General features: G+C 45.3%; 2 protein-coding genes across 3 annotated transcripts in view; one reads left to right on the plus strand and one right to left on the minus strand.

The window, feature by feature from the left end:
- Positions 1-6113, plus strand: part of Tmc5 (transmembrane channel like 5) — a 55724-nt gene extending 49611 nt beyond the window's left edge. For both annotated transcript variants that reach the window (XM_026781474.1, XM_005351054.3), the window contains 4 exons: positions 1296-1374; positions 3308-3412; positions 4605-4647; positions 5633-6113. In XM_026781474.1, coding sequence (XP_026637275.1) covers positions 1296-1374; positions 3308-3412; positions 4605-4647; positions 5633-5679 — 274 coding nt within the window. In that variant the 3' untranslated portion in view covers positions 5680-6113. The remainder of the gene's footprint in view (positions 1-1295; positions 1375-3307; positions 3413-4604; positions 4648-5632) is intronic.
- A 7273-nt stretch (positions 6114-13386) lies between these two features.
- Positions 13387-14075, minus strand: part of Gde1 (glycerophosphodiester phosphodiesterase 1) — a 19664-nt gene continuing 18975 nt past the window's right edge. The window contains exon 6 of the mRNA XM_005351055.2: positions 13387-14001. Coding sequence (XP_005351112.1) covers positions 13854-14001 — 148 coding nt within the window. The 3' untranslated portion in view covers positions 13387-13853. The remainder of the gene's footprint in view (positions 14002-14075) is intronic.

A 14075-nucleotide genomic window follows, 5' to 3' on the forward strand; every position in this document is an offset into this window, starting at 1 on the left:
AGATAGGACGGTTCCAGACACAGCTTCATGCTGCACAGAGTGATGGAGGAAGATAGGACGGTTCCAGACACAGCTTCATGCTGCACAGACCGATAGCGGAGGAAGAGGCTAGAAGGTCTCCTGGCTCTCATTGATGCTCCCCTCCCCCCACTCCCCAGCAACAGCCCTTACTGGGACTTTAGAATGGTAAGCTGGCCTCCTGCTACGCTTCTCATTCACTGACTTTGCTGCTGTCTCCCCTGTACTTCTGACACTAAACGTGTGTGACAGGGGAAATGTCCTGTAAACTAAGCAATCCTTCAACACCACGGGCACCACGTGGGTAGCCTACCATTTCAGTCAGTTTGATCCTGGACCTGGATGGCATCAACCTCACAAGTTAAGAGTTGGGTCCTGCAAAGCCCCTTTTAGGAGCTGGATATGGCAGGGCACATCTGTAACCGCAACACTAGCAGGAGCAGAGACAGAGGGCTCCCTGGAGCTCAGTGACCAACCAGTCTACCTGCTGGTGAGTACCAGGTTCAGTGAGAGTCTGAAAAACAAAATGAGATGGAGAGTAATATAGCAGGATGCCAGATTTTGAACTCTGGCTTCCGTACATGCATTCACAGAAACATGTACACATGCATACACATGAACACACATACAATACAGATTCTCAAGTTCTACTAAACCTATGAATTTGAAAAAAAAATCCAAGAAATGTACATTACTTCGAGTTTGAATAGCACTTGTGCAAATCACATAATCTAGCTACCTATTCAAACTGTGTTTTAAAAATGTGGATTTGCCTGGCCCTTGCCTGGAGAATGTGTGCCCGCTTGATCTAAGGACCAACTGTGATGTAGGACTTACCTCTACCTCCCAAGTGATTCCATGTGCAACCAGGATGAAAAAGAAAATCTAAGGCAGCGGTTCTCGACCTTCCTAATGATGCAACATTTAATACAGTTCCTCGTGTTGTGGTGACCCCCAACCATAAAATCATTTTTGTTGCTACTTCATAACTGTAATTTTGCTACTGTTATGAATCATAATGTAAATATCTATGTTTTGTGATGATGTTAGTTGATCCCTGTGATGAAAGGGTTCCTTGACCACCCCGAAGGGGTCATGACCCACAGGTTGAGAACCACTGCTCTGAGGTACTTGGCCTTCCTCCCTGTTTTGACTTTTCAGGGACACACTTGGGTCAAAACCCATCTGCAAGCAAATATTCCAATCACTATATACCCCACAGCAACATGGAGCCTCCAAGCACTGTCAAGAGTGGCTGTCATTTTCTTCTCTTCCAGGATCATCACCTATCTTTACTGGCAGATCACAGAGGGCAGAAAGATCATGATCCGGCTGCTCCATGAACAGATCATCAACGTAAGGTTCTCCTGTAACCCCCTCCCCAAATGCCCCCTGCCCCATTGCTTCTCTCGACAGAGTATAACAAAAAAATTCTAAACATATTCCAAAATAGAGAGAATAAATAGTACAATGACTTTCCAGTTCCCATCATCACCCAACATGTGGGCACATGTGTGTGCTTGTATGTGCAGGTATACATGGAAGTGCATGTACATGTGTATAGAAGGGCAGAAGACAACCTTGGGTGTCATTCCTCAGACTCCGTATTTTTTTTCTTTTTTTCCATTCATATTTTTAGAATAATAAGACAAGGTTTCTTCTTGGCCTCAAAGTTGCTGAGAAGTCCAGGCAGGCTGGCCAGTGAGCTCCGAAGACCTGCCGGTTTTCATTTCCTCCCCCTCTAGAATTACAAGCACATGCCACCATGCTTGTCTTATATTGGTTCAGACATCAAACCCGCTTGTGAGCACGTCACTGACAGATGTCACTTCAGCCACATTGACATTTACATACTCTCATTTCATGCCTGCAGATCTTTGCGTTACTTTTAATAAATACTCTTGAGGTTTTTGCATTAGCTAGCTCTCTCATCCCGGTGACATGATACTCGACAAGAGGCCCCTGGACAGAGGAACTATTTATTTTGGCTCACGTTTCAGTCCATCACGGTAAGGAAGGCAGGGTAGAGTTCATGAAAGCAGGAGCATGTGGCAGAGTCTGGTCACGTGTTGGCAGATCAGGAGGCAGAGAAGTTGAACCAGAATCAGGAGCAGGTACCACCTCCAAGGCCTGCCCCCAGAAGCCCACATCTGCTATTTAGATCACAGTCATGACAGTTCTATGGCCACCCGAGAGAGCACCATTTCTGGGGGTAGCCCTTCCTGCTTGGGGAAGCTCAGAGGCCACAGAAATATTAGCATGAGCTGTAGTTACACAGTGATGGTTGTTGGGATAATTACTACAAGCAGAATGTGAAAATCCGTGGTTCAAAGTTTAAGGAAAAACAGGCACAAAGTTGGGATGACAATGCCTGTGTGTTGATATTGCCTTTGTGATGTTGGGGTAACCATGCCTATGTGAAGCTGGGGTGACCATGCGAAGTTGGGGTAACCAGGCCTGTGTGATGCGGGGGTGACAGTACCTGTGCAGAGGAGACAAGGATGCTAACCTGGCTCCCCACACAGGTGGAGCAGTTCACGCCTTCCCTCTGTAGGGCTCCTGGGGAAGTAATCTAGCCTCTTGGGGGAAGAAACACTCTCTCTTGTTTTCCTTTGAACTGTTCAGTCACAGATCCCAGCCAACACAGATAACTTTGAGCCTTTTGTTTTGAATTTTATTAGTTATTATTAAATTATTTGTGTGTGTGAGAGAGAGAGTCTGAATACAGGTATATGTGTCTCTTGTCAAAAAGGACAACTTGTAGGAGTCAATCCTCTCCTCCTACCAGGGGTTCCAAGGATGGAACTCGGGTCTTCAGGCTTTTGTAGCAAACACTTTTACCTGCTGAGCCATCTTATCTGCCCACATAGAACTTTGATGGGTGAATTATTGTTGATGTCCTTAGGAATGCTAAGTTTTGGCATCTCAGTAGGAGGACTGGGGAGACCCAGGCAAAACTAGTTCATAGAATTAGGACTGGGACAGGGAGCTTGCAAGTAGGGCTCCTGAAGGTCTGAGTCCTGATCCTTGAGACAGTGACACAGAAGTTACAACCAGCATCAAGCTAGCAAAGATGCCACCGGGGAGGGCTTGTCCCTTGGGGGAACCTACGGCAATGCAGGAGAATTCCAGGACTCATCGGCTTTGTTTTGAAACATTCCTTCTCTCTCATCTGTAGAAAGCACAGTGGATGGACATCTCCGTCGAACTTGTGGGACACCCTTTGATCCATGCCTTCTTCACCCGGCACCATCTTCCATGCTTGACTTTTATTTTTCCTTCTTGGCAGGAGGGTAAAGATAAGATGTTCCTGATAGAAAAGTTGACCAAGCTGCAGGATATGGAGAAGAGAGCCAACCCCAGTGCACTGATCCTGGAAAGGAGAGAGGTGGAGGTGAGCTCACAGCTCCCTTGGGGCCACAGAACACACACTGGCATCCTTGTGACAAGTGCATTGGAAAGCAGACACAAAACTCTAGGGTTTCTGTTTGGTTTTTCGTTTCTGTGCAACAGAGTCTAGTCTTGATGTATAGCCCAGGCTGGCTCCTGTTCTAGTCTCTTGACTTCTGAGGTTACAGGTGTGATTAGCTCCTTCTCTCTATGATCCTGCACTTTCTGTCATTAAGTATTTCTGTGCTTTTAATTAAAAAATTGTTTATCATCTAATACTTTTATGATTGGCTGTGGTCCAGAAGCTGGGTCACTGTGAACTAAAGAATGCTCTGGCCTCATGGAGTTCACACCTGTTTTAAATCACCCAGGAATACACATGTGTATCCCATTGAATAGTCAACACTATTTTCCAGATCTTTCCCTGGGATGTCAGCAGTTACACCTGTGTCTCCCCAGGATGGATTCTGAAAGTAGGGCTTTCATAATTGTATAACCATAGCATGATGTCCAACTAATATCATCGCTTTGTCTTCACTGAACACTGTATCCTGGACATGGTTGCCTTCTGGATATGTTTGGACATTTGAGTTTTGGGGCTTTTCAAGTAGTAAAACTGGTGTTGGATGAAACATTTTATTAAGGACTGTAATAAGTTGTCAGTATATTAATAGTCATTGCTTTGTGATGCTGTGGATAGAAACCAGGGCCTTGTGCATGTGGGGCAAGTGGTCTACTCCTGAACCACAGACCGTGTCCTAATTATTATAAGTATTTTATAAATTTCTGCTCCAAGGATGTACATCTGCCCCCATAGCATACTGTTAATTAAGTTCATAATAAGATTTTTTTTTGCTAATTGCCGTTGGTCTCCTGGAATACACCAGTAAAAGGTGTATATACATTAACAACATAATTTACTATCTTTGTAAATTAATACTATCAGTATTGCTCATCTCAAATCCCCAAAAGTCAGATACCCTTTTCACCCCCAACAGTAAATATCTTTGGAATGAATGCCATATCCATTGCTAAAAAGCTAAACATGCTGGATATTTCTGTGGCTGGCTCTTGGTCTCCATTACCGCTTCATTTTAAATTGGTGCTAGGCTCACAGATTGTACCAACTGTTCCAACACACCCAGCGTTGTGTCCCCTGCTCCAGTGACACCGCTGTCTGTTTCCTTCATTTACAGCAACACAACCCTTTGTATTTGGAGGACCTCAGCGCTGCTCATGGTGAGTACCAGAACTGTCAAGACAGAGACGCGCAGTGGCACAGCCCGAGGGGGAGGGTGTGCAGTTGCTCTTCAGCCGCAAACCCGACCTCCGATGAATTTGCTTTTGGTCTGGTCTAACGCAGAAGCTCACGATGTCTCTAGAACCTGGTTTCTGTCGGTTTCAGGTCACATGTTAGCATGTTACACAAACAGCTGCTTTGTCATGATGGCAAAACATCATCGCCAACATCTCCCATCTCCTCAGGTTCAATCTAGTCAGCGATTGAACGTTCTACATCAGCTTCATTCAGTCTGGTGTGTTCACCCACAAACCCATTTCTATGACTGTGAAAATGTGACAGTACCTTTGGCTGTAGCCACGCCCCGTGCTTCAGCTACGGTACTGATGATACAACCGTACAGATCATAGGAACTGAGAGTGGGCAGTTCTGCCTGCCAAGTCAGGGGCTGATGCCAGGAGAATGATGCTGGGGAGGAAACAGATAAGCCCACTCACTTTTCTAGACCAGTTATTTATACTTTTGTGTGTGCATGCTTGTGTATGTGCCTGTGTGTGTACGAGGAGGCCAGAAGAGGGAGTCGAGGGTCCTCTATCGCTCCGCCTATTTCTTTGAGGCAGGAGCTCTCCCTGAACCTAGAAATTGAATTTTCTTGCCTACTCTGGAAACCAGCAAGCTTCAGTAATCCCCCTGCCTCTGTCCCCATTATATCAGGGTTTATAGGAATGTGTGGGACATCTGGCTTGGTACCTGGGCCAAACGCTGGTCCTCATGATTCCACAACAAGCACTTTGACCACTCAGCACCCTCTCCAACCCTGCACTGGTTTTTAAACAGTATTTACCATCAACAGTCAATAATGGAGATCAAGGGGAAAGACTAAAATCTTAAAAAGGAGGCAGGAAGGAAGGCTTGAGAGCTTTCCCTTGAGGAGATGGGGCTGTGTGTATGTGCGTTAACTTCTCTTTCCTGTGTCAAACCCAGAGTTGCGAATGAGGCGATCAGTGCAAGAAGAGAATCCAGAAGTCTGATGACGACTGTGTGTTGATGGCAGCCAGATGGCAGTCAAAACAAGAAAGACGATAAAAACAAATGGGACAGCCTCCCTGACGGCTGGACCTCGGGAGCTTCTCAGGAGTGGAATCTAAGCCTGAGCCAAGAGGACTCTGACCCACAGTGCAGATGGCTCTATAAAACAGGGCACACTTACTTCTCTTCCAACGAGGACTGCTGATTTTTTTCCTCCAAAACAAAGTACTTGAAATTTTCTAATTAAAACTATTAAAATATTGGGATTATCCCACAAACACCTGGGAAGAGGTAGCCTGCAAATATTGCACTTTTATCTTTAAGAAATATGCATCTGCATGATAGAGCCTGTAAGAATCTCTCTTCCTAGACCTGGCAATGGTTTAAAAACTGGTGCTCAGAAAAATGGTCCACAGTGAATAAAAATGTGATCCTTGATCGGGGATGCAAAAATCTCTGAATGGTGTGACTTGCATTTGCTCTGACTTTGAACTAGAAACAGTCCCATGTCACCTAAAGCTGAAGTGTAGTGGAAGGTCTTGCAGCTGAACTTTGTCTTTATTGAGTGTGAGAGTCTTGGGGCTGGACTAGCTATAGGAGAGGTGGAGGAACAGAATGAGACCCTGTCCCTAGAAGAGTGTATACGTGGTCATTGTTATGGTTTGAGTCTGAAGTGTCCTCTGTAGATTCATGTTTTGAATGCGTGTTCCCTGACTGGCGACACTATCTGGGGAGACTGTGTAACTTTTAGGAGATAGACCCTTGATGGAGCAAGCAGGTGATTAGAGGCAGGCCTTTCAAGGATATTCCTGGCCCCAAGTTCCTGCTTTACTCTTCTCCTTGGTCAGCCATGATGTGAACATCTGCCTCACGCTCCCACTGCCACAAACTGCATTGTCTTACCAAAGTCATCCTTCTGAAACTGTGAACCAAAATAGATAATTCCCTAAACTGCTTCAGTCAGGCATTCTGTTACAGCAAAGTCAACTTGATACAGTCATCAGAGTCTCACAAGTCAAATGAGAAATTAGGGTGACATGTAGAATCCACGTGTGCATATGAGATGAATATTTACATGAGGAGACATTTTTGCAAATCTGTCAAATGATCCTGAAGGCATGTAACTGTCCTTAACACTGGAAGCTAAGCTAGACTCACCTCTTAAGGGCCATGTCTCAATAGTGCTATAGACTGAGGACCAAGCCTTGAAACGTGTATTGGACTGGGGAAACACCTACCCAAATCATTGCACTTCCCAACGGTCACCCAAAGGCTGGAGAACCTTGGCTTATGGCTGGAAAATGGTAGCTTCGTGCTTACATGTGGAAAAGGATAGCTTCTTTTGAATCCTGCAGGGTCTCACCTCTTAGTGGCTGCAGCACACACCCACTTCATGTCTTAGAAGGCAATGATGTAGGGTTCAACTCTGAAAGGAGAAGCTAAAATAGTATACCACTTGCCCATGTCTTTGTAATCTTTAACTCGGAGCTATGTGGAAGGAATTAAATGCTTCAGTATGGTGGCGGGCGGCACTAATATCTCCCTGGGTTCTCACAGGCGGAGCTTCTGTGAGACATTTAAGTGAGGCAGAGACGGAGAGATGGGGACAGGGTGCACCAGCGCCCTTGTTCTGCTTGCAATTCCACCTGTGTACAAGAGCACAGCTTATTCCCGTGGTGTATGACGGTGTCCCATGCCGCCGCCCCACGCTGTAGTTTTTACCTTTCATTACCTGGTGCTCACAAATTACAGAACCTAATTTGTGAGGTTGGGGATGAAATCCTGGAGTTTGCAGTCCTCATATCGAGGCTACACCCTGAGCAACCTGTTAGAACCCTCCCACTCCCCACTCTTATTTGTTTCCCTCCTTAAGTGACATAGTATTACACTCCAGTTTTGGAGGAAACTTTACACTGCTCCTTTGGACCTCATCGCATTATCTCTGTGGCACAATGTAGGGCGGGTGGCGGGGGGACGATGACACAAATTGTGTGACTACCATTTGGCTTGTGATGGGAACTCACACTTGGGTTTTGATTTGCCTGCAGTCTTATTGCTAGTGAGGGACAGAACTGAGGACAGCATTGGCTCCCCACATCGCTGCATCCTTGCCAACACTTGTCATTTGGTGTTTTGATGATAGCTATGCTGATGAGATGGAATCTCAAGGCAATTTTAGTTTGCACTTCCCCGATGGTGAAGGATGATGAACGTTTTTTTTTTTTTCAAATACTTATTTGTATTTCTCCTTTTGAGGGCCGTTCATCCAATCCATTAGTCATTACTGGCTAATGGATTTTAGTGTGTGCGTTTTGCAGTTCTTTAGATTCCAGCTATTAACCCTGGTCAGATGTTTCTCTGTTGAATTCTCTATCTTGGCCCCTCTGTTGAGAATTGATGATATAAATATAAATCTATTTTGGGAAAACATTCCATATCAGGTTAAAATATTTTTTCCTCTTGTTATTTTTGATAGTACAAGATTGTACTGATTGGAATTTTTATTTAGTTTATTTGTAATGTTGAGCAATGGATCCAGAGCCTTCTGTATGCTGGCCAAGTATACAGCCACTTAGGGGCCCAGCAGCCCTTGAACACTATCTGAAGAGGTATTTAGAACTCTTTATATTTATCCTTGCAGTTCTGACATGTGTCCCTTGCGCTCATCTCCAGCTAAGGGGCGATCAGGCATCAGTCTGCTCTCATTATCTCCTGCCCTTTCTCAGGGCAGTGAAGTCACCCTTGTCTTCTCCGTTTTCGGCACAGCTTCCTACTCCCCCTACTGAGTGCTAGGGGTGCAGGTACACACCACCATGCCTGGTTCGTGCACTGCTGGGGTTGAACACAGGGCTCCCTGCATTCCTTGCAAGCACTGTACCAACTGAGCCACATCTCCAGCCTTGTGAACGCTGGGATGGCAAAAGGCATCTGCGATACCTTTCCTAGTGTGAAGCTGGTTGAACATTGACAGGGCTTTGTATTTTCCTACTGTTGACATATCAGGGTATTGCCACAGGCAATGGTTCAGGAGTAACTGCCAGCGCTTTGATTATTGTGCTGTCCCTGATGGAAGCACTTTAACTCACTGGCTTTATGAAGCAGGAATTAACCCCACCTTACAGAAGAGGAATCTGATGTTCAAGAGCTGTGCCACTGGCCAGGGTCATATACACCCTAAGTGACTGAACTGGAAGGCAATACCTACCCAGTCTGTCCCAGCCCCTAAGCTTCATAAAACTAATGAGACAGCACACAGGCCAACAGAACTGCATCTGGAGGTCTGTACGTACTGTCACCCATTAATACGTACTGTCTCCAAAAAATTTCTGCATTTAACAAATTGTACACACATAACTGATCTCCATACCTCTTGCCATCCCTTCAGATAGCTCTTATTTTTTTTATATATTTAACACTCTTATGTTTTTGCATATGTGTGTCATGTGTTTATGTATGTTCACATGTGAGTGGGCACAAGTCTAAGTGGGAGTACATATGCACATGTGTGCTGTGCATTCAAGTAGAAACTGGAAGTTGACATTGAGTGTTTCCCCCATTACTTTCCATCTTATATATGGGGTCAGGGTCTCTCCCCAGATCCGAAGCTGACCCCTTTGGCTTGTCTAACTAGCTTACCATGGGGACTTCCTATTTAGGATTGCCAGTAGGCCACCACACCCACCCAGCTTTTCTGTGGGTTTTGGGAATCCATCTCCTTAGTTCTATTCATTTTTAACCAGCATTAGTGGGTTGTGGCAAAAGATGAAAAAAATTGGAATTGGAAGCCTAGATTTCCTGGGTCCTATTTGTCACTCATCACATCAGTAACCTTCAGCAAGTTCTTTACTCTTCCTCAGCCTCTTCCAGTCCCTCACCTTAGAAAATAGTAACATGCTGGGCAATGGTGGCGCACGCCTTTAATCCCCACAGTTGGGAGGCAGAGGCAGGCAGATCTCTGTGAGTTCAAGGCCAGCCTGGTCTACAGGAGCTAGTTCCAGGACAGGTTCTAAAACTACAGCAAAACCCTGTCTCGAAAAACAACAAAACAAAACAAACAAAAAAAGGAATAGAACCCCCTGAGAATCAAATGAGACCATGAAATGCTTTGAAATGTCTAACCTGAGAGCTGTAGAAGAAAGATTAGATTTCAGAGTCAAAAGACCCTGCCTCCTGGCTTCTCTGGATGTGTGGCAGAGATGGTAGCTCCTGTGCTGGAGCTGGGGGTCAGGAGGCTTACCTGAGGTGCAGAGTCCGGATCCCAACTGGGATGGCCTTGGTCCTGAGCACATTGTTTCTTTCCTGAGCACAAGTCATGGCCCTCCTTGAGGAGCCAAATCAAAACCATCAGGCCAGATTTCAGAGACTCACACATTGGACAGCTTGACTGACAGGAAGAGTGTGTTCAGAGGCGGCTTGCCCACTCTCTCTCAGTGCCGACAACCTTCACTACTGTCTACTGTGGGCTGCTTGGTGCTGCTGTTTATCTGTGAATTGTTGAGACACAGGTCTCACATTTCTCCAGCTGGCCCTCAACATTATGTAGCTGAGAATACTTTCGCACTTCTGATGCTTCCGCTCCACTCTTTGATTTCTGGGATTACAGGTATGTACTCCCGTGCCTGGTTATGTATTGCTGGGATTGAAGCCAGGCTTTCCCATATGCTGGGCAAGCTCTCTGCCAACTGAGCTACATTCCCAGCCTCGGGCCATGTTTCAAATGCTGGTATATGAAACGGAAAGGAAGCGTAGTAATACTCTCAGGAGGGTCTGGTGAGCTGGTTAGAAAGTGCTGAGCGAGGAGTTTCAGAATCTAGTCTCCAATGGGCTGATGGAAATCCGATCAAGTTTGGGGGTTTCTGCCAAAAAAAAGGCTTACTTCTAGTAATGAAAGTTTGTTTCTGGTGAAGAAGAGAAATAGAATCCAACAATGACAAGACAAAGCCAGGCACAGCATCCTCTGGCTGTAATCCCATCATTCTAGAGGCTGAAGCAGTTAGTCCACAATGACTTTGAGAGACCAGCCTGGGCTCCACAAGCATGGCAAGACCGTGTTAGATGTATAAAGAGATGTGTCCGTGGTTATGCAGAGACACACACAGGGATACAACATCAGCACAGCTTCAGAGTCCTGAGCAGGGAGGTGCACGGCACTCAATGTGGGAATTTATGATTTATCAGATATAAATTCTTGCTAATTTATTAGTTTTTTACTCTGGTAATTTTCAACAAAAACAATGTAATCCTGAAATGATGATAATGGGAAAAAATACTAGGTAACACTTGATTTTTCTCGGTGGCCTCAAATTTAAGGGCAACAGCTGTAGCTAATGGACAGTACTGCCTTTTAATGCTGATCAGAAGTCCAGTTTTTCCAGAGTGTCAGTTTTTGCAACCTAAAGATGTTTTTATGATTTACTTTGGTTTAAAATAACAGCCCTACATCAAGAAGTCGGCAGCCGATATCTCTAAAATGAACTAAATGCTACTCAAAACATTTCAGCCTTTCAAACAAACACCCTTAAGTGAATGCTGACGATTAGTATTTTTTCTTTTTTCCGTTAAAGGGTTTTTCTTTTTGCTACACCCTTTCATATAATGGCAATAACTAATTTAATTTATAAGATCTAGTTAGAAACAAGCCTAAACTATAGGCTGAGCTTTTATAATTAATAAGTCTCTGAGTCGTTATTGGAGAGCCAGCGGTCCCAACCCTCCCCCCCAAAAAATCAGCCTACAAGACCCCATTTTCTCAGACCCAGATTCTAAATTACAGCCCAGACTAAGCGTCCCAAGGGAGCTCTAACAGCATGTACTAACACTTTCTCAGGATTCACTCAAGCCTGGGGTCCATTAGCAAAGAACTTAAAGTCTTAAATTCTACTTGGCTGAGTCAAGGGCAAAATGGATTTGGAGAGAAATCAGGAGGCTCTCAAGTCTCCAGAAGGGTTGCAGCTTTTCCAAGGGCCAACCCACTCTGTCACATGCCAGGCAGCCATTTTAAGGGACCCAAGGCTCAATCAGGCCTCAGATGTGTTTTCTGGGGTCACTTTCTCCTCCCACTTGTCACTTGGTCATAGTGACATGCTTAGATATTTAATCAATGTTAAATTTCTCCAAATAACCTCCTTGGGGTTGGGGTTAGAGCTCAGTATGGAGTATACTCTTATTGTGAGTTCAATCCAGAACCAAAAGCTAAAACAGAAACCAAAAGTTTTAAATATTGGAGACTATATGGCCAAGCTAGATTCCAAATGGAGATCCTCCTGCCTCTGCTACCCAAATACTGGGATTACAGATGTACACCATCACAGTCAGCCTAAAGCTGACCCACATGCCCCTGCTAGCTTCCCCCTCCCAACCTCCCTTTCAGTTCCATCTGTGGCTTTTGTCAGATCCACAACCTAGCCTCTTACAGCTGGGTCTCCTGGGGCTAACCTGTAATCTCAGCTACTGGGGAATCTGAGAGGTTTGTAAGTTTATGGCCACCCTGAACAACTTAGTGAGACTCTACCTTCAAGAGGCTACGGGGCAGTTAAGAGCCTAGGACAGGTGCTCAGCAAGCCTGATGACCCGGATTTAGTCTCTGGGATGCACACGGTGTAAGGACAGGGCTCAGGCAGGCTGTCTTGTGATCTCCACTCACACCCACAGTAAATGTCCTTTAACATTTTTGACTTTGTTTGAAATGGGTGTTTCTTTGTATAGTTCCGGATGTCCTGGAACTCACTCTGTAGACCATGCTGGCCTGAACTCAGAGATTTGCCTGCCTCTGCCTCTAGAGTGCTGGGATTATAGGTGCACCACAATTGCCTGGTTTAAATCTTTTTAAAAAGAGGGCTAGTGGTATAACTCTGACAGAAAGCCTGCTTATCATGTAAAGCCCAGGTTCCATTTCTAGCATCAAAAAAAAAAAAAAAACCCCAAAACCAAACCACCAAAAAGCTACTTAAGGACCGGTGAAAGGCTCAGCATGTAAAAGTGCTTGCCAAAAAGCCCAGGGATCTGAGTTCAATCCCAGGGACTCACATAGGGACAGGACAGACTTCTGCAGGTTGTCTTCTAACTTCCATGGCAGCAATGATGGCTTGTGTTATTCCCTCCCCCAACAAAAATGTAAAAATAATAATAAAAACAAAACTGCTATGCTCCCAATAGAAGCCTTCTTTGTTAATGTAGGGATGATGAGGACCAAGTCCGATCACCCAGAATTGGATACTGATTGCCAACTGTGTTCTGGACTCAGGTATGTAACTAAGTCAGTGGTGCCTCAGCTTCCTTATCAATAAAGATGATGCCAACACATTTGTAAGCTTTTTTGGAAGGTTGCAGATGATTATGTATATAAATGCCTCATTTAGTTCCTAGTCTAATGACTAGAGAAAAAGGAAGAGTAGTTCCCCTGAGCACGGTCCCCGCTGTTTTGAGACTGCGCTCCCTGCCCAGTGGTCTGTGCTTCCCCAGCTGTGAAATGGGCCCCTTAGGAGCACCCTCCAGCTCCATTTGTTTAAGAGGCAGTGTGTGCTTGAGATCCCAAGCAAGCCGCCGCTCTGCCCCCTGGTGGTCAGAAGTGCTTATGATAACAAGTCACCAATAATTCCTTGGGGTGCTCCTGGCTTCCTCTGCACTGTGACTAAAGCAGGTGAGGCCTCCAGCTTGCACAGAGCAGCCTCCCCCCGAAACCCCAACATTTTAGGACCGAAGGCTTGGTACACAGTTTGCACTCTGCTCACCTTTCAATGATTTTATTAGTATGGTCACAAGTTTGACACCTACAGGTCGCCGTTAACAGAGCTGACGACAATATTGGAAATAAATGAATTACTGAAGTATGGCAAGATTTAAAATGTCAACTCGGAGTGATTGTGCAAGCCCCATGCATTGATGCCTGTGTCCTAACTGCAGGACCCACTCTGCACATCCTCATCCTCATGGCTCTGTAACTTCAGCGGGTTTGGGGCAGGACCATCCTGCCTTTGCGCAGATCCAGATTCAAGTGCAACAGTGTCGAGCCTTCCCGGGAGCATGGTGGCCACATCTAGTTTCAGCTTGTGGGGTGAAAATACAACTATTGCTAGTGTGAGCCCCAGGAGCCCCAGGGCTTGTGCTAAAAGAATATTCTGATGTCTCTGCGAGACGCCTCCAGACAGTTTTGCTATGGTATTTCCTCCCAGGGAATCTAGAAGTGAGGTGTACAGTCTTCTAGCATGCTGTCAGTGATGTAGCTGGACCCAAGATGGGTCTCGTAGTACTTCTTTTCATCAAAGGTGTTGACCGTCCAACTAACCACCTGGATTCCTTTAGCTGACCACTTCTTCAAATAGTCCCTGGAGAAAGGGAAATAGCAATTGTATTAGAACGAGCAGTTGTCCCTGGAATTGAGCATATGAGTATCAGCAGT

Source organism: Microtus ochrogaster, chromosome 8 (genome assembly GCF_000317375.1).
Source record: "Microtus ochrogaster isolate Prairie Vole_2 chromosome 8, MicOch1.0, whole genome shotgun sequence".
NCBI classification, from domain to species: Eukaryota; Metazoa; Chordata; class Mammalia; order Rodentia; family Cricetidae; genus Microtus; species Microtus ochrogaster.